This window comes from Gorilla gorilla, chromosome 5 (assembly GCF_029281585.2).
Source record: "Gorilla gorilla gorilla isolate KB3781 chromosome 5, NHGRI_mGorGor1-v2.1_pri, whole genome shotgun sequence".
Lineage (NCBI taxonomy): Eukaryota > Metazoa > Chordata > Mammalia > Primates > Hominidae > Gorilla > Gorilla gorilla.
In genome coordinates this window covers 190,771,582-190,796,853 of record NC_073229.2, presented here as the reverse complement: position 1 = coordinate 190,796,853, position 25,272 = coordinate 190,771,582, and the positions used below count along the sequence as shown (strand labels likewise).

Below are 25,272 nucleotides of genomic sequence, written 5' to 3'. Positions count from 1 at the left end.
GGTGGTCCCCGTGGTGATCTCCTGTGGTGGTCCCTGTTGTGGTCCCCATGCTGGTGCCTAGGGTGGCCTCCCATGGTGTTCCCTGTGGTGGTCCCCCTGGTGGTCCCTATGGTGGTCCCCGTGGTGGTCCCCCGGTGGTACCCGTGATGGTCTCCTATGGTGGTCCCTGTGGTGGTTCCCATGGTGGTTCCTGTGGTGGTCCCTAGGGTGGCCTCCCATGGTGATCCCTGTTGTGGTGGTCCTCGTGGTGGTCTCCCTGGTGGTCCCTGTGGTGGTTCCCATGGTGGTCCCTGTGTTGGTCTCCATGGTGGTCCCTGTGGTGGTTCCTGTGGTGGTCCCTGGTGTGGTCTCCATGGTGGTCCCTGTGATGGTTCCCATGGTGGCTCCTGTGGTGGTCCCTTAGGTGATATCCATGGTGGTTCTCATGGCGGTCCCTGTGGTGGTCTCCATGGTGGTCCCTGTAGTGGTTCCCTTGGTGGTCCCTGTGGTAGTCTCTCATGGTGGTTCCCATGGTGGTCCTCGTGGTTGTCCCATGGTGGTCCCTGTAGTGGTTCCCGTGGTGATCTCCCTGGTGATCCCCATGGTGGTTCCCATGGCGGTCCCTGTGGTGGTCTCCATGGTGGTCCCTGAGGTGGTTCCCGTGGTAGTCCCTGTGGTAGTCTCTCATGGTGGTTCCCATGGTGGTCCTCGTGGTTGTCCCATGGTGGTCCCCATGGTTGTTCCCATGGTGGTCCCTGTGGTGGTTCCCATGGTGATCCCTGTAATGGTCTCCGTGGTGGTATTCCATGGTGTTCTGAGCCCTTGCTCCTAGCCTACTTGGCATTCGTCTTAAAGAGGGAAAGTAAAGCCCTGGGAAGAATGTCACCATTGTGTCTTTGGCCAGAGACTGGAGCATCTTCACTGTATGGAGCCCAGCTAGGACCCTAGGGTAGCAGTTTAATTTGTGGGCATCATTTTCCCATGATGAAATGGAATCTTTGGGAGGTCTTTGGAAGGTGATATTTTTATAATGAGTTTCCCACCTAATAAATGTAACCAGAATACAGAGAATTCTAAGGGATTAAACTTAATTCTAATTATGATTAAACTTATTTAAGAATGAAATCCAGGTAAGTTGAACGGCATTGGATTTCCATCCTATTTCCTTCCCTGTGGCCTTTGGAGAAATACAGGTGTGTAAAGTGGACGTCGTCATGACAGTGCAGGCTGCCATGGTGGCTTTCTGTCTTAGTTAAGAGCGGGTGGGTGGGGCTGCTGCATGCAGGTCAGAGCAGGCTGTGACTTGGACACCATGGAGTCAGAGTTCCGATGAGATGTTTCCATCCAGAGTCTTGCTCTGCACACAGGCATTGGAGCCACACACCCAGCAGCTGCCAGCACTTCCTTTTCACTTTCACATTCTCCTGCTCTCAGATCTTTGCGAGAAACATACCAGCCAGTGGACACAGAACGGCCTGGTGTCTCAAAGTTAAGAGTCATAGCCCAAGGAATCAGAGAAGTTCGCATTTAGGTCAAGAACATCACTAAGTAGCTCTGCAGCCTTGGGCAGGGGGACCCATGAGCTCCCAGGCCTCCACACACTGAGTTCACAGTTGGCGCCTCTCTTCGCCCCACATTCTGTGTGCGTGTAGCTGCACCGTCCCCTCGTGTGAGGGTTCCGACAACTCTTCTTCTCTTGGTCCCTCTGCAGCAGTTACACGGGAACAACATCCACTTCACCGATGGCTACGAGATCAAGGAGGACATCGGGGTGGGCTCCTACTCAGTGTGCAAGCGATGTGTGCATAAAGCCACCGACACCGAGTATGCCGTGAAGGTAAGGCAGGCCTGCTGAGTGAGCAGGGCCCTGTGTGAGTGCAGCGCATGGGAGCACGTGTGGTATGTGGGAGCATGGAGCATAGGAGCATAGCAGGGCCCTGTGTGAGTGCAGCGTGTGGGAGCATGTACAGCACATGGGAGCACGGAGCATAGGAGCACAGCATATGTGCTCACGTGCTCAGCTGTGCAGTGACTCCAGCAGGGACACCTGAGCCTGAGTGAACATTCTCTCCATTTGCCATTTTCCAAGCTCTGATATGATGGAGTTCAGTTTGCTTTGATATGAGGTCACCCATTAAAAGGTAGTTTTGCAAATCATGAATATTTTCAGTCATATGCACCACGCAGGGACTGAGCACCTTTCGTAGCTTTGTGTATGACATACACCAAGAGCAAAAGTTTTGGGGCCCCAGTATTTTGAGAAAATAGAGTTGGGGGACAGGTATAGAATTTGGCAAGGAAAGGAAGGAAAGAAAAAAGGGATAGAGGAAGAAAATACTCAAAGAAATAAATAAGCTTGTATTACTTACAACAAACTTTGGCAGAGAGCTAATGGTTTTACTCCCAACCGTCAAGAACAGTATAGAGAAACAATTCTTTATAACCCAATTTGGCAATCTCTACATAGTAACTTTAGCTTCTGTAATTGTTGCTGCTTAAATATTTGATCTGGGAATCCAGAATACCAGTTTCTAGAGATTTTTGGTTAGTAAAATGTGGATTAAAGGTAAAGCTTCCTGCTAAAATCAGAATGAAATTTATGTTAAAAAAAGATACATTGTACATCCTCTCCAAAAGACAGCAAGAGACACTTGAAACTCTGCCCCTTTCCAGTGGAGCCGAAACCCAGGCTGTCGCAGAGCGAGGTCCCAGCCTGTGTTGCCATCATGACCAGGACCCTCCCGGCTTATTCCCAGACACGTCTGTAGCACATGGTGCTACACTTGCCCTTCAAAGAACATCTGCCCAGCCAGCAAGTCGTGTAAAAAGAGTAATTTTCATCAACTGTGATTCTCCTACACTCTGAAGAGATTGTTCAAAATAATGACAATGTTGAGATGACCCAGTTCCATCCTCATTTGCCCAGAGCTCCACTGACATTTTGTGAAAACAGGTATTTCAAAAGGGTAGATCCTCAAGCATGGCCTGGGATCCTCAAGCATATTCACTGGGAACGTCTACCGTGTTTCTTGCACTGGGAAAATGCTTTGCTGTCACAAAAGACGCCAGCCGAAAAAAAATCTCAGGTCCCTTGATTTTGTTTGGGTCAAGAATTTATGGATTATTGACAAATTTATCTTGAATTTCTCAAACAAAAAAAGAAAGTTTAAATATGGAGAAATAATCAATTTGTGGTTTGCTCTGATACCATCTCTGTGTTTAGTCTGCCCGGACTCTTGAACACATCCAGGAAGGGTGAAAGGAAGGAAATAGATCATGATTTACAGTTCCTGGAACTGTAATTTGGTAGAGACTGCAGCGAGGGTTACTGTCATGGTAGAATGTCCACCCGTGGTGTGAAGAGCAGGAGAAAACCAAGTTTTGTTATGAAGTGGTTGCCTCTGCAGCCTGGGGCGCGTAGGCTTCATGCGTTTCTAGGATTTGGATTGTTGAGATTGGTTTGTCCTGCTCCTCCATCCCATTGGGAGAGTTTTTTAAAGGAGCACTTAGATGGGTGCCTACCATCTGCATACCCACGTGCCGTTCCTGTGTCCAGATGTTCCAGTGGTGAAGAGCAGACCTGTATTCTGCCTTAGACAAGAGAATTTCACTTGTACTTTGAAACGTATTTCACATGTGCTTCGTAAGCCTACATAGGCTCCTTGGAATTTTTTTCTGCCTGAGTCATTGCTCACAGGATTTCTTTAGATTATTTATCAGGTGACAGACAGCAATCCCAGAAACAATCACTGCTTCCCAGTGAGCTCAAAGAAACAAGCCTATGGTTTGGTCAGCCCAGCAGCCGCGGTGCCCTTCTAGAAACAGCCTGCGGATCAGCCCCCATTTTGTGCCTCTGCAAGTAAATCCCCCAGTGACGAGGCGATGGTGTGTTTTCTCCTAATATTCCCATATCCAGCTCTTATATGGACACTGTCTGAATTCAGCTTTGTTACACAGCTTAAACTCAGTCCGTCAGTCCTCAAAGATCTTGTTGAGGTCAAACTCTGTGGAATTTCAGCAACAGCTCTCGGGGAGAGAAGCCAGGCACTGTGGCTCTGGCCGATAGAAGAAAGAGCCTGGTCTTCCTGTTTCTCTTTCACAAACCCTGAAGTTCCCTGGCCAAAGTTGGCCAGCAGACATGGCAGGGATTTCCCTTGTCCCTTCTGAGACTACAGTGGGTAATAATGTGTAGTCTGGAAGATGCGGGAAGGTGCAGCCCCATGAACAGCCCGGGACTTTTCAGAGAGATGTGGCTCGTGGTCCAGAAGGCTCCTGTGACCAGAGCCACTTCAGAAGCACGTTTCAGCCGGTCAAGGGAGCGGTGACAAGTTCAATTATCTGCAGGTAGACACGGTTGTTTGGATTTCCTTCCAAGATGGACGAGTTGGCATTTCTGTGCGACGAGCTTGTTATTTAGAATGGGTCCACTTGTTACCAAAACTGCTTTGACCCAGTGCAGAGCACTGTGCGGTTTTGTTTTCAGCATTTCCAGGTGGAATGTAGTTGAAACACTTTTGGCCTTTGTCTGTATCTGCTGACTTGTTCATGAGAAGCAGCATCCCCACCTATTGATGGACTAAGAAACAGCAAAGTTCGGTGACTTCTAACATGACCCAGAACTAAGCATGTGGCAGCTGATTATCTGATGTGTGAGTTGGATCTCAGCTCAGCAGATGTCCAGCCAAGATTGTCACTAGAATCCGGCTTTACCACTCCCAGTTGCCGCTTGAGCCGTATACAATCCCACCTACCCCTGGCTCGTGGATAAAAACGGGGTCTGCTTCAGAAGCAGTCCCGTCACAGCCAGACAGGGCATCCTCCCATTCAATGGCAGGGATGACCCAGAAATGTCCCCACCGAGTAATGACAGAAAGAGAAATGCAGCAATCTTTACTAAGCAATGAGGAGAGTGACCAGAATCGATGGATTCTGCCCAGGGCAGTCATAGTCATTTGGGGTAACTGTGGCCCCCAGGGGACACTGGCAATGTCTGGAGACCTTCTGGTTTTTCCAGCTGGGACAGGGGCTCCTTGCATTGGTGAATGCGGGTCAGGGAAGCTGGTTAGATGCTGTGGTGCACAGGACAGCCCCCACAACCTGCTGCCCCAACGAAAGGTTGAGAAGCCCAGCCTCAGCATCCTCGTGGGTGAGGGCAGGTCTCATGTAGATAAAGGCCAGGAGGCTGATATTTTGGAGATGGGGATGGAGTTTTTCTTCTTCACTGAGTTTCTGGTGAGTCCTTTAGCAACAGGATGATGATCGACCAACAGCTCAGTGTTCCCCACGTGCTGCAGGGCAGCCCCCCACCCCCACCCCACTGTGACTGGGCCGTGACTTAAAGTGCAGGTCCTTCTAAGAGGAGAGTGGGGCCAGCTCTTCACCTCTCTGAAGGTCAGGTATGGAGGTTCATGGTGAATATGGAATCATAGAGTAGTTCCCACATTCTTAGAATATCGTTATATTTTGCTTTAAGTTATTCCTGCATTTTTGCAGGTTTCTAATTTTGCCACTATAATTACCCTGAATAACGTAAACTACATTTAAGGTTCTACTTAAACCAGTTTACCTGAGTAAATCAAACAACGAGATTGTTCAATTTGCATTTATTTTCAGCTGCGTTTTTAACTTGAGTCCCTGCTATATGCTGGGTACTGTACCAAAGGTCGTGGGAAGTGACAGCTAGAATTGGTCTTAATTTTAGTCCTAATTTTAGGACCAATTCTGGCTATCACAGTCTCCAACCCAGTGCCCAGCTTAGAGCAGGGGCTCAATTCACGTGGGCTGAATGACAACCTGGATTCCCAGGCTTGTCCCTCCCTCTCGACTTTGGCAAACAACACTAGAACGTCCAAGATCCTTCACTGGGGCAGTCCGGCCTCGGGCGGGAAGACACTGACCCTCTTCCTTCTCACGCGCACGGCACTGTTTCAGGCTGGACTTGATGCAGCGCGTTCTGCCAGTGCCCCCAGCCAATGCTCTGATGGTTGAATGAGAAAAGCTATTATGTTCCCTCAGCGCTTCCTCTTCCTTTTCTCAGACACATTGTAGATAAACAGATGTGCCCTACTTTCTAATAACTACAAGCCATTTTATTGGGACAAAACAGCTAAGTAATCTAATGTAAAACTAAAGTCCGCCTTTGTTTTTATAACCAACCCAGGGAGACTAGTGGTGGGCGATGAAGTTGTATAGGGCTTCAAAATAGCATGACGGATGGCTGCATTGCTGTCTGCACATTAGGGCACCCTTCATTTAAAATAAGATTAAAATAGAAGTAACTATGAAGTGTTGGAGGTAATCGTGATCCAGGAGGATTAAAAGGAAGGGGAGAGGTGTATTTGAAAGAAAAAATAATATTCCTATTCCATCAAAGATGCTGTATTCAGTTTATAAGAATTGAGAGAGGGAATTATTTGTTTTTATTTTATTCTTAGGACTTTGTTGCTTAACATAATTAGGTACATATTCTAGATAGTGCTGATTTGTATAAATGGAAGAATTCCTGGCATTATATTGGTGGGGGAATATGTAAATATATACAGTTGGCCCTTGAACAACACGGGGTTGAATTGTGAGGATCCACGTATGCAGATTTTTTTCAGTAAATATACTGGAAAATTTTGTAGAGATTTGTTACAATTTGAAGAAACTCACAGACAAACCACATAGCCTAGAAAGATTTAAAAAGTTAAGAAAATGGTATGTCAGGATGCATAAAATATACATAGATGCTAGTCTATTTTATCATTTTCTACTATAAAATATACACAGATTTATTATAAAAACTTAAAATGTATCAAAATTTATGTGCTCAAGCATAGACCATACGTGGCGCCATTTGCAGTTGAGATAAATGTAAACAAACATAGATTCAGCATTAAATCATAGCTGCATCAAATTGACTGTGGCGAATACGGCACTACTGTAAGAATTTCACAGCAGCCTTCCATTGCTGCTGTAGTAAGCTCAGGTGTTGGAAGGATCCGCTTTAAACGTCCTGTGACACTCATCGTCTCCATGTGAGGAGTCTGTCTCTCCAGGGAATTGGGAATAGCAGTAAAAAATGGTATCTTGTGGTTCTCACATATTTTTCACCCTGTTTAGTGCAGTTCCATAAACCTTGAATAACACCATAGAACCACTGAGAAGTCCCGTGCCACTAGGGACGCTGTGAGTGCTCCCAAGAGGCAGAAAAAAGTCATCACATGACCAAAAAAAAAAAAAAAGTTGAATTGCATGATACGTACCCCAGGTTGAGGTCTGCAGCTGTGAGTGCCCCCCGTTTCAGACAGACGATCCATCTTGTGAACAGATGGCATAAACTCACTATATCCATAAATACAGTCCCATACACTAAATGTATTTTGTCTTCCTTATGATTTGCTTAGTAACATTTTCTTTCCTCTAGATCGTATTATTACAGAATTATATACTGTATTCTTAATACAGTATATAATTGTATAATTATTCTTAATACAGTATATAATTATACAAATACAAAATATGTGTTAATGGACTGTTTATGTTACTGGTAAAGCTTTAAGTCAACAGTAGGACATTAGTTAGGTTTTGGCGAAGTCAAAAGTTGTATGTGGATTTTCAACTTCTTGAGGGGTTGGTACCTCTAACCCCCATGTTGTTCAAGGGCCAACTGTCTACACATATCATAGCTAATTCACTACAGAAATGTTAGCTTGTGTCACTAGTATCTCCCCTTCTCATAAGCTTAATACACATACCTTGAGAGAGCTCTTGGCCATCTCTACTAATGACTGAAGTTTTTATTTATTATAGATGTCCTAATAGGCATAAAACTGTATTACATCATTCAGGTGCCAATTTTGCCACCTTGACCCTCTTTTGCAAAACACCAACGTCAGTACACATATGAAGAGGAAACTGCCCGAGAACTGAGGTTCCTGAAACCAGGAGCTGCAGGCGTTAGATAGAATATGGTGACGAGAGTTACGAGGATGACGAGAGTAAATACTTCACACTCAGTACGTGCCAAGCACTGCTATAAGCGCTCTGTATGTGTGAAGTCATTTAACCCTCACAGCATCCCACGGTGTAATTATTTTCATTATCCCCATGAGGGAACAGAAACTCAGAACGGTTCAACACATATGCGAGAAGTCGCAGCCGGTCAGTGGGAGAGCAGGTTCCCGTCCGAGCAGTCAGACCCCGAGTGCACACTCTCGACCCCTGTCCAGCAGACCCACTCGTCATAAGGCGGGGAGCCCCAGTGTTCTGTTTCAGCTAGATGCTCTATGCATCTCAGAGTACCCAAACCACGAAAGAATGAGGCAGTATTCAGAGCAGCTGGGGCTGGGTGGTAAGGCTGGGCTTCAGAATAGCTGGAAAGCTCAAGTCATGGGACCTGCAAGAAAAATCCATTGTTTGATAAACAGCCAAAGTCCCTAGGCTGTAAGGGGAAGGTGTGCCAGGTACAAGTGGAGCTCTATGTAAAATCGCACCTGAGTCTCCTGGTCTTATGAGTGTGGGTGTACCCCAGTGAAAGGTCCTGCTGCCACCAAGTGGGCCATGGTTCAGCTGTGTTAAGTGCTGAGCGGCAGCCGGACCGCTTCCTCTAACTTCACCTCCAAGGGCACAGCGCACCTGGTTCCTCCAGCACTCAGCTGCGAGGCCCCTAGCCAGGGCCCCGGCCCCCGGCAGCTGCTCCAGCTTCCTTCCCCACAGCATTCAGGATGGTCTGCGTTCATGTAGACCTTTGTTTTCAGTCTGTGCTCTGAGGTCACTGGCAGCACTAGCCCCGGCTCCTGTGGATCACAGCCTGCTCATCCTCAGGGCAGCACCTGGGCTTGTTGCAGAAGCTACATCTTGAAAGAGCCCATGGGCTAATGCTGGGCGCTGCAGTGAGCCGCACGGGGCTGGAGAAGGAGAGGACTCGGGGAGCTTGCGTTCAAGTTCACTCCAGAGGATCCAGTGCCAGGTCCTGCAAAGAATTCTAAGCCATTGAGAAAGCAGTGGATGGTTTCACCATGGGGCTTCCCAGTATCACGTGGGGCATTAGCTGCACCTGTCCTGGGGAACAGAGGTGGCTGTGCAGCTGAGTCAAACCACTGTGGCCAAACCTGGAAAGAGAGAGGTCCAGGCCAGTCCTGTCTTTAGGGATCAAAATGCATTTTTTATAGAAATCATGTGAAAATTTTTTATAGAAATCATGTGAAAATTTGAAGCAAAGAGAAACAGCAGTTGAGATTTGAGCTACGTGGAGGAGCAACATGAACCATCTCAAGAACAGCAGTGGTGCAGAGACAGGCAGAGGCTGTAGATGCCTTCACAGCCACAGTGGAAACACAGAGAAAGGAGCGTTCACAGGCACAGAGGCCAGGACTAGGAGCAGTTACATGAAATAGAAAATAGAAAAGAAAGCAACATTTAGATGGACAAGGAAGGAGACGGGGCAGCTTTGGTAACAGATTGCATGACTGAGGAAAACGGTGGCATAAGTTTCTTTTCCACCAGAAGAGAGAGACTCGAAGACGGGAAAATGTATCGCCTGCCAGAACAGATGCTCTGTCCAGCCTGTGTCTCTGCACAGGCATTCTCTAATCAAAGAAGCTCCTCAGTGGAATTGGTTGGGCATTTGTATCTCCTCGAAACACACACTGGGAAGCTGCCTTTCTGGATGATTTAACCCTTTGCCCGTTTTCCCCAAGAATACTCACCGGCGGCGCTTGCGGCTGCAGCGTTTGCCCCGAGATAAATTTGCCACGAAATAGCTCGCTTTTATTATTATTTTTGCACCGCTCTAGTATACCAACTTTGGAAACAAAGGACATCATTCTATCAATAGCATTCTGTTTTTAGTAGTGGCATTTCCATTTACAAAATATAGTCATAATCGATTGCTGATAATGTCAAATCCTAGAAAACGTAGCATTCCTACATGGGATGTTAACTTCGTTCTCAAACAGTTGTTGGCCAAAGATTCGTTTGATGAATCCAATTTTTCCAAAATAGACAATTCTGATGATTCAGATGATTCTGATATTAGTTCTGTTTAGAAATAACTCCAGTAACAGTTTTTAAATTTTATTTTCACATGGAAAATCAGATTTGTTTCAGCCTTAATGAACATGTTTATGTAAAATTAAATGAGCGCTGGCAGCAAGCTGCACTTTTGTTTTTTCGAAACGAGAAAGCCTTAATGTGATTGGCTTATGGTTTTGTTTCTCGTATGCTGAGCCCCTCCCAGCAGGCATGCGGCGGAGGACAGTCATCAGCAATAAGATGTAGCATGTGCCTTCTGCCCACTACTGGGTCCCCGAGCCCATCTCACAGGCTCCCACCCACCAGCCAAAACTTGGTTCTCAACTCTCCCACTGCAAACCTCTCCCCGGTCTTTCAACACGGGCTAGTTTCCTATCGTTTAGGAATGCAACACATTACCCCACATCTAGTGGCTTAAAACAACCTGAGCTTATTGTCTTCCAGCTCTGGAGGTCAGAATTCTGAAATCTGTCTCACTGGGCTAAGGTCCAGTGTCCCCAAGGCTGGTTCCTTCCGCGGGCTCTGGGGGCTGAGAGTGGATACACAGCAGATGGTGGCCAGGCTGGGTGCCCAACAGAAGTCTGACCCACACCTGCAGCCAGCCCCTTTATCTACAATACATAGCTCGGGAGGCCAGCAGCTGTGTCAGGCTTGCAGGAAGCCAGATTGCTATCTCTAGTGACAGCCCAGGAAGCTGAACTATAACTTCTGTGACAGTCAGCCCCACATGGCCAGGACTTGATGAATGACTGACAGCTTCCTGCTGTTCTGTCCCTGCTTCCAAGTCAGGACCAACCAGAGAACACAAATATGCACCCGAAGCCCACAGGATGCCCTGATTTTAGTTCCCCGCCTCCATCTTTTGCAGCCAGCAGCCCCCCTCACCCACATCATCTTCCCTATGGCACATTCCCCCTGCATGGGTTGTTCACTGTCTGTGTGCACGGCCCTGTGAGGGCATCCACTCCAGGGCAACAAAGGCTTTGCTTTTGCTGTAGTTCCAGCACCTCAACAAAGTCGGGCACATGGCAGGAGCTCACTCAATTTCAGCACACAATGAAGAGGCTCCTTATCTTCATTTAGCATAAATATTTGGTAGTGAAAGGCTAAGTGTTGATTAAAAGAAAAATATATGGCCGGGCACGGTGGCTCATGCCTGTAATCCCAGCACATTGAAAGGCCAAGGCGGTTGGATCACCTGAGGTCAGGAGTTCGAGACCAGCCTGGCCAACATGGTGAAGCCCCGTCTCTACTAAAAATACAAAAATTAGCCAGGCGTGGTGGCGGGCGCCTGTAATCCAAGCTACTCAGGAGGCTGAGGCAGGAGAATCATCTGAACCTGGGAGGCAGAAGTTGCAGTGAGCCGAGATTGTGCCACTGCACTCCAGCCTGGGCGACAGAGGAGACTCCATCTCAAATAATTAATTAATTAGTTAAAAATAAAGACAAGAAAAAATATGAACCGGGAGCTTTACTTCAAATTCGAATTTTTAAAATCGGGGTTTATAATATAATTGTTCAACAGAGCACTTCGTGCCTTTGGAATCTATTTCTTTCTGCAGCAATCCCCTTGTTCAGGAAGCTGGTTACTTTTTTCATTCATTGAGAATTTTTTTTTTTAATTGGACGCTTTTACTGCAACAGACGCAGGGCAAGGTGAGAACACAAACCTGCTCCAGGGAGCTCACAGCTTAGCCATTTAGGAATTGTGTCAATGACAGAACCAGAAACTATACCAAAAAGTGGAGTGCAACTCCGGAATCTGAAATTAAATGAGCTTTACAGTTGGTTTGGCTCTTTCTCTTGGCCTGTTGTATCTTCAAACACATGGTACCAATATACGTGCTTGTTCACTGACTGTTCCACTTGTAAATTTCCCTTCAATTGTCTGAAAGCTCGTGCAGGAGAAGACCGCACAAGCTCAGTGGGGCTGGGTTTTCCTAGAAAGAAGCACATGAGTTAAGATGCAGCTACTCTCCCTTTTCGGTAGCAAATTTTTGTTGTTACGGTATTGAAAGTACCTTAGTTTGCTTTAGCAACAGAATCTGATAAGAAATAAAGTGAGATCCTTAGAACTGTGCAAGAATATGTGTCACCCAGCTGTTAACTGTAGTGACGCGGTGTGACCACGCAGGCCTGGAGCGCAGGCCAGCCTTCCTGAGGAGGCTCCAGTCTGTACTCACGTGAGACCGTTGAAAAGAACGTGGTGTTTCTGTGCCCATCTTCACACTGTGTGTGTAATTTGCCAACCAAAAAAAGAAACAGAATTAAGACAGATGTTTGGCATGAATAGAGCTTATTTTTAGAAGGAGAACTGATGAGCTTGGAAATTTTAACTTTTTCTACCAGGATAAAACAGGAGTTCTTTCTCTCTGTCATTAGTTTAAATTAATTTTACAGGAGAAGGTGTCTGTTAAATTTTACAAATGATTACATGCTCTCCTACCTTTGTGTCAAATACGATACTGATCCTTTTGGCAAGTCAAGGGAAATGGCCTGCCTAGTGTGAGTGTTCTGCAAGCCTGTGAGCTCATGCCACTGCCCGTGTAGTTACTGCCTCAAAGCCATCTGGTCAGGTTGCTAAGTGTCCCAGGAGACGGCATCTCCACTGATGGAGAGAGACAAGAAAGCCAGGGAAGGTAGAGAAACGCAAAGACCAGAAAGGTGTATCGAGAGCGGTGAAGTCTCCTGTTGCCGCCTTTGACCAGCAGGAGGAAAGGTGTTATCAAGAGCAGCGAAGTCTCCTGTTGTCGCCTTCGGCCAGCAGGAATGGCAGTGTTTGTTTGGCACATGGCCGCATGTGTCCCTGCTCAGGAAGATCATGGTGGTGTGCCATCCATGTTGAACCCAGAATTGCTTCATGGATATTCAGACACCTTGACTCAGCATCTCTAAGGAAGGTGGAAATATTCAGCCTGCTCGGTGGCAACACCATGGAAAGTTTATTTACCGGCTGTGGTGGGTGGCCAACCCCTGGAGAATGTCCTTCTCTGGAGGTTGTAGGAGTCCTTTCTAACCAGCTGTTGCCAGATGAGAAAAAGAAAGCTGAGCGAGTTTGTCCCCCGACCCACGACACCACTCCTACTCCGTGGCGCGTCAGTATTATTTGAGCATCAGCCTGGAGGGGAGGCCTTGTTCATCACCACGCTTGCTGAGAAGGCCTCCCTGTTTTGTCGCATAATGAAGATTATAAAACAATATTATTCTCAGAATGAGGAACGCCATCCACCAGAGCTTGCTCTAATAAGAGTGAGACCAACACGGTCAACCCCAAGAAACCGACCCCATAGAGAAGAAGTGCGCTGGCAGGCACTTGGGGCCCACTCCCTGGTGCTCCTAAACAGTGCGTCCAAACCCCAGCTGCCCGCAGCAGATCCAGGTCATGTACTCCAGGACTGTAGCCACACCTCACTGCCCACTCCTGGGTTAGCACTGTCCAGCCTTACCTTGCTCAAATAGCTCACCCTCCATGCAAAAATAAAAACAAAAGCAAAAAAAAAAATTTTTTTTCAGAAAAAGTTACAGGGAAAAGCAGCCAGCACTTCCTGACAGCATCCGGGATGGAAACGCTGGGTCAGAACTGCCTTGCCACTTCGTCTCAGAGCCTTGTCTGCACAGGCTTGATTTGGAATAATTCTCCCAGGTCAGGGGAAGGCAGGAGCCCAGGAGGGCCGTGTGAGAACCTATTCCCGCCATGACTCCCTTCCAGGACGTGCCCTATAATCCCAGCTACTCGGGAGGCTGAGGCAGGAGACCCCAGTCTGTGGGACTTCCCTTCCAGGACGGGGAGCGCCATTTCCCATGCAAACCCACCCTCCTCGCTGCCCTGTGCCTCAGAGGCTGGGAGGCCAGGAGGCAAGGAAGCCAGGAGGCTGACTGTTAGGGACCACTTCCATGCCTCTGGCTCCTGGGCAGTTCTGCTAGTGCGAGACAGACACTACAGGACAAGGGTGGGAAGAGAAGTGTCGGGCCGAGGCCTTTCTGCCCACAGCCCCTGTCAGGGCGCACCTTCCCACCCTGTGCAGCCCCTTCTGGTCCTGTGACTCACCCTCCCCACCCCGTGCAGCCCCTTCTGGTCCCGCGACTGACCCTGCGCAGCTCTTTGGCATTGGGAGCCAGGACTGTCCCCAAGGCATTACACTGTGCCTTGCTGGCCAGCCAGTGACCCTCCAGCCACTCTACTCCTTTGCAAACGATCCTTTAATTAAGGCCTCTGGGTTGACCCAGTTGGTGTGACATCTGAGGTTTTTTTTTTTTTTTTTTCTGGGGCTTTGACTGAAACATGCTCTACTGCTGACATTAGTTTTGAACATCACACTGCTTCGTGGCACGGACTCGCAGTGAGGATTCAGAGACAGGACCAAAAGCAGCATTTCAGGGCTGTAAACGTGGCAGGTCACAGCTGCTTGGTCCCTTGCCTGGCGGCGTCAGGGTAATTCTATTTTATCTCTGTAATAGGAATAACTCACTTGTAGCAAGTGCTTTCTATGTACCAGGGAGAGTATGAAGGGATCGATTCATATTAATTTGTTGAATCTTAACAGTGAGCCAGAGGAGTGCCTGGTGTTTTCTAGTTTTTACAGATGAAGAAAGCTAGGTGTAGAGAGGCCCAGGGAGCTCCTGCAACCCCACAGGGAGTGGACAGGGAGGCCAGGTCTCAGCTGGGGCTCAGACTGGCTCAGCGGCTGGGCCGCCAACCACGCAGCACGTGGCCTCCCCAGGAGCAGCGCCTTCCTCCCCCTTTCCAGCCCTCCACGGGAGCTGAGCCTGCAGACACCCACATTCAGGTACCAGCAAGTGACGTGGCCACAGGCCAAGCCATCCACGCCCACAGCAGTGTTCTCGCCTGAGACAGCAAACGTGACTTCCCCTCAGGAGCAAACCAGATGTTTGCCGAAAGACCGCTGGCTCTACCCTGCGGTGAGAAACAGCAGCACTCGTGGGCCCCTTGGAGTCTCCTCCAGATGAGCTCCTGTCCCCACAGGACCTCGGCCTGGGAGCTTCTTTCATTTTCCTCCATTTCCCCAAATGCCACCTCAGCGAACAGCTGGTGTGTGGTGTTTGGTTGTTGACAGAGGTGCTTTGGGGGTTCCACCAAGCAATTACATGATTTTGAAAGGCGTAACTAATAGGTTTAAAATGTAATGAAAGTCAACATGCATGCTTAAATGTGTATCAGATTCTAGCAAATGACCAGGACACTGGCTGCAATGGGTTGAAATCCAGTGTGCCTCACATGTGCACATACATGCTAGCTTTTATTACAATTTAAGATAGTTTTTAAAGTAAGCAAGAGTTTAAGGTAATCTGTCTTTGAAAACTGTTTACAAATACTTATCATTGTAAGTCAGAATTTTTCTGAAGACTCACAACAAAAGAACACATAGAAATAAAATAGATACTAGGGTTGATAGGGCAGCCATCTGTAGTCCCAGATTCTTTAAAATAATAGTCACATTGTCCTCCAATTTCAGCTTACAAAATAGTAAGCTGAAATTTTGGAATTCTTTATTTCATATTTTGAATAGACAATATATTCTTGTGGTTCAAACTTTTTAAAAATTCATGTGGATACAGCAAAGTTTCCCTCCCACCCATGGGCCCCCAGGCACCCTGTTCCCCTCCTCACAGGAAGGCAAGGCAATTAAATGTTTCCTCCTTCCTTCCAGGGTTATTTTATGCACCCACAAGGAAATGGATGCATCTATCTGCATTCTTCTCTCCATTTTTAAAACAAGGGATGGCGTAGGATGCACCTGCTCGCTTCGGCCTTTTTTACTCTTTGTATCTTGAAGATGGTCCCTGGCGGTGGAGAGAAAGCTTCCACTTTCTTGTTTACTCTGCATCTTGTTCCACTGTGAGAGTGATAAAACAGATTCATGCTAAGAACACATCCCTTTATCATGAAATCATATTTGCGAAAAAATCTTCTACTGAATTTTTTTATAAATTTATAAATGTATTTTAACCTTCTCCAATTGCAAAGACAGGATCCCGGCCCCGATAGACGGGATGCCCACAGGCAGCCGGGAGCAGAGGAGTTCGGGTACCTGACAGCCAGCTTCCCTACAAGCAGTGCAGGACCAGCCTCCCAGGACCTGCTTAGGCTGTGGCATGTTAGGGAAAGTCCCCCACCCCTCCTTGAATGATTGTTTTAAAAGTCTCTACTTGAGAATGATGCATTTATGTTGGCAATAGAAATAGTCCTAGTGTCCTAGCTAAAACTTCAGTACAATTAAATGCAGCAGCAGGAGAGAAATTCTATGTCCAGAAAGGGACCCTAACTCTTCTGCCTGTTTACAACACAAGCTATTAGGACTCACAGATCATGGGCCACTGATGCAGTCACAGCTGAATGGTGGCCGTGGCAGAGCATCCTTTGAAACTATAATGGGGTGAGAACTGGCACTATGGTGATTTTTTATAACGGTGACGGGGAGTGGAGGAAGGGTGACTAGGGGACAGATTACGAGCAGTGAGTCAAATGCTACACAAGCGTTTGGTTCTCTAAAGTAAAGAAATAGCCAGGTGTAGTTGCTCATGCCTGTAATCTCAGCACTTTGGGAGGCTGAGGCAGGAGGATCACTTGAAGCCAGGAGTTAGAGACCAGCCTGGGCAACACAGCAAGACCCCATCATCTCTACAAAGAATTTAAAAATTAGCTGAGTAGGGTGGCACACACCTCTGTAGTCCTAGTTATTCTGGAGGCTGAGGCAGGAGGATCACTTGAGCCCAGGGGTTTGATGTTGCAGTGAACTATGCTTGTACCACTGTATTCCAACCTAGGCAACAGAGTGAGACCCTGTCTCTAAAAAAAATTAAAGAAATAGAGTTTTATGCAAAGCTCTGCCTAGAGACTTTGACATGATAGAAGTTAAAAGCAAATCACCCTCATATTCTAGTAGTAAAATGACTGCACGGTCTCCAAATAGAGACTATTTTAAAATTAGGTTGAACTAATGTGAGAATAGTACAAATCATGGTTAGGAAGGTGTTTCCAATCGCTTTTCTTCTGCTCTGAGTGTTGTTTGCAAGATACATGTTGCCAATTTCCCATGAGTGTGGTGCCCTCCTCCCACTGGTCCCGTCCCCATAGCAGGGGCGGCAAGGGCGGGACTTAGGCACCTCCAGAGGGATTAGCCACCAGGGACCAACAGTGACTTCCTGTTTCCAAGGTAGGCTTAAATCCCAACACCCTGTCCTCAGAAACCATATGTCTCCATGGGGTTGAAGCAACTTTATCTGTTATCCTAAGACATCGGATACAGATGCTGGGCGGGGGACGGGAGCTTGCATATGTCTAAACAGCAAGGCAGGTCTGGCCTGCGTACCATCCCCAGCATCTCTTGGTGAGAGCCATGCGCCTCACCTCATTTTGTGGCTGGTTTGTAATTCCCGGAACAAGGCAGAAGGTGCACAGTGGCTGGAGGCTTGTTGTGGATGGTGCCCACTGCGAGGGTGGGACACAGTCTGTTATTTGGTGGCACTTGCATGAGCTCCCTACACATGTGTCTCCACCCAACCTTATAACACCTTAAAATTCGTGTCTGAAGTCTTGTACTCCTTTTTTTTTTTTTTTTTTTTTTTTTTTTGAGACAGAGTCTCGCTCTGTCACCCAGGCTGGAGTGCAGTGGCATTATCTCAGCTCCCTGCAACCTCTGCCTCCCAGGTTCAAGTGATTCTCATGCCTCAGCCTCCTGAGTAGCTGAGATTACAGGCACACACCACCATGTCTGGCTAATATTTGTATTTTTAGTAGAGACCAGGTTTTGTCATGTTAGCCAAGCTGGCTGGTCTTAAACTCCTGACCTCAAGCCACCTACCCACCTCGGCCTCCCAAAGTGCTGGGATTACAGGCATGAGCCACCTTGCCCAGCCTGTACTCCTCTTTGTAGATGTAAATCTTACGCTAGTTGTCAAAGAAAGGACTTGCCATGAATTTCCAGACAATCTCAGGTTATCTCTTGGTAGGGTGTGAGATTATAGTGATTGGGCCACCTGGGGCCAGACTTTATCCAAACTCAATGGTCCACCAGCAGATACCACCCGAAAGCCTAAAGTAGACCCCTCACTGCCATGTGCTGTGTTTGTTCCAGATCATTGATAAGAGCAAGAGAGACCCCTCGGAAGAGATCGAGATCCTCCTGCGGTACGGCCAGCACCCGAACATCATCACCCTCAAGGATGTGAGTGGTCCCCCTGCAACAGCATCTCCACTTCCTTCTGTTTCTTCAACTGACACAAAAAAGCTCCCATTCACTCAGAGCAAGCTTTCTCACATCTCATGCCTGTCTCAGCTGGTTTCCATCACCCACATATCTCAGTCACTTGGAGCTGACTTGCTGGACTGTGTACTCAAGTCTTTTTGACAGCCACTGCCCCAGTCATGGAGGGAGCATGTAAAACAGAGGAAGAGAGAGCTTGTGTGAATTACAGTCCACAGGTGGAGTCTCTCATAGAGGCCCGTGGGGGTGCAGGGTTTGGGATCCGGGAGCACAGACAGGAGACAATTTTCCTCGTCACGCTCCAACTCCAAATTGATTCTAGCATTATGAACCTAGAGTCACAGGATATTGGGCCTACCTCAGTTTCCCTCATGCATAGTGATTGCTGCGTGCAAACGGTCTTAACATGCAAGCTTGGCATAAGAATAGCCCGAACAGGCTGGGTGCAGTGGCTCACACCTGTAATTCCAGCACTTTGGGAGGCGTAGGCAGGCAGATCACTTGAGGTCTCCTGAAGGCAGATCACTTTGAGACCAGCCTGGTCAACATGGTGAAACCCCATCTCTACTAAAAATACAAAATTAGCCGGGTGTGGTGGCGCACACCTGTAATCCCAGCTACTCGGGAGGCTGAGGCAGGAGAATTGCTTGAACCTGGGAGGTGGAGGTTGCACTGAACCGAGATTACACCATTGCACTCCAGCCTGGGCAACTGAGAGAGACTCCATCTCAAAAAATCAAAACATAAAAAGAATAATCAGAGCATATTGTTTTTATTTAGTTCATGAGATAAAAGCCAGTATGGAGAAAACTATCTTTTTCTATTGCTTCTCTGAAGCAACAACACAGCTCTGATATGTAACTTCGCCCTGGACTCTGCCTAGCCTCTCTGCGCTCCCAGCGCCTGGCCACTCAGTGCTGTCCCTGCGGTAGCAGCACAGACATCATGGGAAGCTGGTTAGAAATGCGGAGGGCCAGGCCCCACCTCAGGCTGCAGGACCAGAACATGCATTTTAGCAAGATCCCCAAGATTGGATTGGATGCACGTTACAGTTTGAAAAGCACTGCCTTGAGGCCCTGCTCTTGCAAGGTGGTTTGCCAACATTTGCATTTCTTAACGTCTAAATATCTCCTGGCAGGCCAGGCACTATGGCTCACGCCTGTAATCCCAGCACTTTGGGAGGCTGAGGCAGGCAGATCACTTGAGGTCAGGAGTTTGAGTCCAGCTTGGCCAACATGGTGAAACCCTGTCTCTACTAAAAATACAAAAATTAGCTGGGCATGGTGACGTGCACCTATAATCCCAGCTACTCGGGAGGCTGAGGCAGGAGAATCGCTTGAACCCAGGAGCTGGAGGTTGCAGTGAGCTGAGATGGCGCCATTGCACTTCAGCCTGGGTGACAGAGCGAGGATCCATCTCAAAAAATAATAATAATAATAATAATAATAATAAATAAATAACAAATATCTCCTGGCAGAGTCATGAAGCCATTAATCTCAGCTAAGGTCACGCCCATCTTGTATGTCCTTACTCAGTCCCTGCTTAGCAGCAGAGTATTAAAGCCGTTTTCTTCCTAAAAAGAGCACATACGGTATGACAGGAATGGCCATTTGCTTCTACCCTGCAGAAGCCTTGTTTGCACTCCCATAGGACCCTGTGGTCCCAGCCTCTCCCCTCTGACTTCCCTCTCCTGTCCCCTCTGGAGTAGTTGCTCTTTCACAGCAACCAGCCGTGGTGACGTGCGCGTCCCTGAGGCCCCTGTGCGCCCCTTCTCCACTCCGCAGGTCTATGATGATGGCAAGTTTGTGTACCTGGTAATGGAGCTGATGCGTGGTGGGGAGCTCCTGGACCGCATCCTCCGGCAGAGATACTTCTCGGAGCGCGAAGCCAGTGACGTCCTGTGCACCATCACCAAGACCATGGACTACCTCCATTCCCAGGGGGTAGGAGCCATGCCTGGGGCAGCCTTCGGGGAGGAGGGAGCTTCAGGGGAGGAACCAAAACCACAAGGGTTTATGGGTTCAAGAGCTGAGAACGCAGATTGTCCTGGAATTCCTTCCGTGCCACCATCGTCCCTCTTGTGTCTGGAGGCTCAGTGACGGTGCAAGGGAAGAAAAATTCTCTTTTCCCAGCCGGGTGCAGTGGCTCACACCTGTAATCCCAGCACTTTGAGAGGCCAAGGCGGGCGGATCACGAGGTCAGGAGTTCGAGACCAGCCTAGCCAACATGGTGAAACCCCGTCTCTACTAAAAATAACAACAACAACAAAAAAAAATTAGCTGGGCATGATGGCACACACCTGCAATGCTAGCTACTCGGGAGGCTGAGGCAGGAGAATTATTTCAACCCGGGAGGCGGAGGTTGCAGTGAGCTGAGATAGCACCATTGCACTCCAGCCTGCATGACAGGACGAGACTCCATCTCAAAAAAAAAAAAAAGAAAAATTCTTTTTTTCCTCTGCCCATCTTAGTTCTTCGGTGGAGGCCCCATAAACAAGACTGGCCAAAGACAGGTTAACAAGAGAAAAACAGAAGTTTATTAACATATGCATCTCACATACACACGGGAGCACCCAGCCATGAATAACTCCAAGGAGTTGTTAGAACTTGAGCTTATATAGCATTTTAATAAAAGAACAATAAATTTGCTGGGTGCAGTGGCTCATACCTGTAATCCCAGCACTTTGGGAGGCTGATGCAGGTGGATCACCTGAGGTCAGGAATTTGAGACCAGCCTGGCCAACATGGCAAAACCCCGTCTCTACTGAAAATACAAAAATTAGCCAGGCTTGGTGGCACACACCTGTAATCCCAGCTACTCAGGAGACGGAGGCACGAGAATCGCTTCAACCTGGGAGGCAGAGGTTGCAATGAGCCAAGATCACGCCACTGCACTTCAGCGTGGGCGACAGGGCAAAACTCTGTCTCAAATTTAAAAATTTTTTTTTATTTTATTATTATTATACTTTAAGTTTTAGGTACATGTGCACAATGTGCAGGTTAGTTACATATGTATACATGTGCCATGCTGGTGTGCTGCACCCATTAACTCATCATTTAGCATTAGGTATATCTCCTAATGCTATCCCTCCCCCCTCCCCCCACCCCACAACAGGCCCCAGAGTGTGATGTTTCCCTTCCTGTGTCCATGTGTTCTCATTGTTCAATTCCCACGTATGAGTGAGAACATGCAGTGTTTGGTTTTTTGTCCTTGCGATAGTTTACTGAGAATGATGATTTCCAATTTCATCCATGTCCCTACAAAGGACATGAACTCATCATTTTTTATGGCTGCATAGTATTCCATGGTGTATATGTGCCACATTTTCTTAATCCAGGCTATCATTGTTGGACATTTGGGTTGGTTCCAAGTCTTTGCTATTGTGAATAGTGCCGCAATAAACATACGTGTGCATGTGTCTTTATAGCAGCATGATTTATAGTCCTTTGGGTATATACCCAGTAATGGGATGGCTGGGTCAAATGGTATTTCTAGTTCTAGATCCCTGAGGAATCACCACACTGACTTCCACAATGGTTGAACTAATTTACACTCCCACCAACAGTGTAAAAGTGTTCCTATTTCTCCACATCCTCTCCAGCACCTGTTGTTTCCTGACTTTTTAATGAAAAGTGGTTTTGATTTGTGGTTTTGATTTGCATTTCTCTGATGGCCAGTGATGGTGAGCATTTTTTCATGTGTTTTTTGGCTGCATAAATGTCTTCTTTTGAGAAGTGTCTGTTCATGTCCTTCGCCCACTTTTTGATGGGGTTGTTTGTTTTTTTTCTTGTAAATTTATTTGAGTTCATTGTAGATTCTGGATATTAGCCCTTTGTCAGATGAGTAGGTTGCGAAAATTTTCTCCCATTTTGTAGGTTGCCTGTTCACTCTGATGGTAGTTTCTTTTGCTGTGCAGAAGCTCTTTAGTTTAATTGGATCCCATTTGTCAATTTTGGCTTTTGTTGCCATTGCTTTTGGTGTTTTAGACATGAAGTCCTTGCCCATGCCTATGTCCTGAATGGTAATGCCTAGGTTTTCTTCTAGGGTTTTTATGGTTTGAGGTCTAACATTTAAGTCTTTAATCCATCTTGAATTAATTTTTGTATAAGGTGTAAGGAAGGGATCCAGTTTCAGCTTTCTACATGTGGCTAGCCAGTTTTCCCAGCACCATTTATTAAATAGGGAATCCTTTCCCCATTGCTTGTTTTTCTCAGGTTTGTCAAAGATCAGATAGTTGTAGATATGCGGCATTATGTCTGAGGGCTCTGTTCTGTTCCATTGATCTATATCTCTGTTTTGGTACCAGTACCAGGCTGTTTTGGTTACTGTAGCCTTGTAGTATAGTTTGAAGTCAGGTAGTGTGATGCCTCCAGCTTTGTTCTTTTGGCTTAGGATTGACTTGGCGATGCGGGCTCTTTTTTGGTTCCATATGAACTTTAAAGTAGTTTTTTCCAACTCTGCGAAGAAAGTCATTGGTAGCTTGATGGGGATGGCATTGAATCTATAAATTACCTTGGGCAGTATGGCCATTTTCACGATATTGATTCTTCCTACCCATGAGCATGGAATGTTCTTCCATTTGTTTGTATCCTTTTATTTCATTGAGCAGTGGTTTGTAGTTCTCCTTGAAGAGGTCCTTCACATCCCTTGTAAGTTGGATTCCTAGGTATTTTATTCTCTTTGAAGCAATTGTGAATGGGAGTTCACTCATGATTTGGCTCTCTGTTTGTCTGTTATTGGTGTATAAGAATGCTTGTGATTTTTTACATTGATTTTGTATCCTGAGACTTTGCTGAAGTTGCTTATCGGCTTAAGGAGATTTTGGGCTGAGACAGTGGGGTTTTCTAGATATACAATCATGTCATCTGCAAACAGGGACAATTTGACTTCCTCTTTTCCTAATTGAATACCCTTTATTTCCTTCTCCTGCCTAATTGCCCTGGCCAGAACTTCCAACACTATGTTGAATAGGAGTGGTGAGAGAGGGCATCCCTGTCTTGTGCCAGTTTTCAAAGGGAATGCTTCCAGTTTTTGCCCATTCAGTATGATATTGGCTGTGGGTTTGTCATAGATAGCTCTTATTATTTTGAGATACGTCCCATCAATACCTAATTTATTGAGAGTTTTTAGCATGAAGGGTTGTTGAATTTTGTCAAAGGCCTTTTCTGCATCTATTGAGATAATCATGTGGTTTTTGTCTTTGGTTCTGTTTATATGCTGGATTACATTTATTGATTTGCGTGTATTGAACCAGCCTTGCATCCCAGGGATGAAGCCCACTTGATCATGGTGGATAAGCTTTTTGATGTGCTGCTGGATTCGGTTTGCCAGTATTTTATTGAGGATTTTTGCATCAATGTTCATCAAGGATATTGGTCTAAAATTCTCTTTTTTGGTTGTGTCTCTGCCAGGCTTTGGTATCAGGATGATGCTGGCCTCATAAAATGAGTTAGGGAGGATTCCCTCTTTTTCTATTGATTGGAATAGTTTCAGAAGGAATGGTACCAGTTCCTCCTTGTACCTCTGGTAGAATTCGGCTGTGAATCCATCTGGTCCTGGACTCTTTTTGGTTGGTAAGCTATTGATTATTGCCACAATTTCAGAGCCTGTTATTGGTCTATTCAGAGATTCAACTTCTTCCTGGTTTAGTCTTGGGAGGGTGTATGTGTCGAGGAATTTATCCATTTCTTCTAGATTTTCTAGTTTATTTGCATAGAGGTGTTTGTAGTATTCTCTGATGGTAGTTTGTATTTCTGTGGGATTGGTGGTGATATCCCCTTTATCATTTTTTATTGTGTCTATTTGATTCTTCTTTTTTTCTTTATTAGTCTTGCTAGCAGTCTATCAATTTTGTTGATCCTTTCAAAAAACCAGCTCCTGGATTCATTCATTTTTTGAAGGGTTTTTTATGTCTCTATTCCTTCAGTTCTGCTCTGATTTTAGTTATTTCTTGCCTTCTGCTAGCTTTTGAATGTGTTTGCTCTTGCTTTTCTAGTTCTTTTAATTGTGATGTTAGGGTGTCAATTTTGGATCTTTCCTGCTTTCTCTTGTGGGCATTTAGTGCTATAAATTTCCCTCTACACACTGCTTTGAATGTGTCCCAGAGATTCTGGTATGTTGTGTCTTTGTTCTCGTTGGTTTCAAAGAACATCTTTATTTCTGCCTTCATTTCGTTAGGTACCCAGTAGTCATTCAGGAGCAGGTTGTTCAGTTTCCATGTAGTTGAGCGGTTTTGAATGAGTTTCTTAATCCTGAGTTCTAGTTTGATTGCACTGTGGTCTGAGAGACAGTTTGTTATAATTTCTCTTCTTTTACATTTGCTGAGGAGAGCTTTACTTCCAACTATGTGGTCAATTTTGGAATAGGTGTGGTGTGGTGCTGAAAAAAAATGTATATTCTGTTGATTTGGGGTGGAGAGTTCTGTAGATGTCTATTAGGTCTGCTTGGTGCAGAGCTGAGTTCAATTCCTGGGTATCCTTGTTAACTTTCTGTCTCATTGATCTGTCTAATGTTGACAGTGGGGTGTTAAAGTCTCCCATTATTATTGTGTGGGAGTCTAAGTCTCTTTGTAGGTCATTCAGGACTTGCTTTATGAATCTGGGTGCTCCTATATTAGGTGCATATATATTTAGGATAGTTAACTCTTCTTGTTGAATTGATCCCTTTACCATTATGTAATGGCCTTCTTTGTCTCTTTTGATCTTTGTTGGTTTAAAGTCTGTTTTATCAGAGACTAGGATTGCAACCCCTGCCTTTTTTTTGTTTTCCATTTGCTTGGTAGATCTTCCTCCGTCCTTTTATTTTGAGCCTATGTGTGTCTCTGCACGTGAGATGGGTTTCCTGAATACAGCACACTGATGGGTCTTGACTCTTTATCCAATTTGCCAGTCTGTGTCTTTTAATTGGAGCATTTAGTCCATTTACATTTAAAGGTAATATTGTTATGTGTGAATTTGATCCTATCATTATGATGTTAGCTGGTTATTTTGCTCATTAGTTGATGCGGTTTCTTCCTAGTCTCGATGGTCTTTACATTTTGGCATTATTTTGC

The 25,272-nt window shown here is 46.3% G+C and overlaps 1 protein-coding gene across 6 annotated transcripts in view; it reads left to right on the top strand.

Annotated features, from left to right (window-relative positions):
* The window catches only part of RPS6KA2 (ribosomal protein S6 kinase A2), a 451,529-nt gene that overhangs the window by 410,011 nt on the left and 16,246 nt on the right, over positions 1-25,272 (top strand). For all 6 annotated transcript variants that reach the window (XM_055391343.2, XM_055391339.2, XM_004044945.5 and 3 more), the window contains 3 exons: positions 1,691-1,816; positions 18,093-18,182; positions 20,006-20,164. In XM_055391343.2, the coding sequence (XP_055247318.1) occupies positions 1,691-1,816; positions 18,093-18,182; positions 20,006-20,164 (375 nt within the window). The remainder of the gene's footprint in view (positions 1-1,690; positions 1,817-18,092; positions 18,183-20,005; positions 20,165-25,272) is intronic.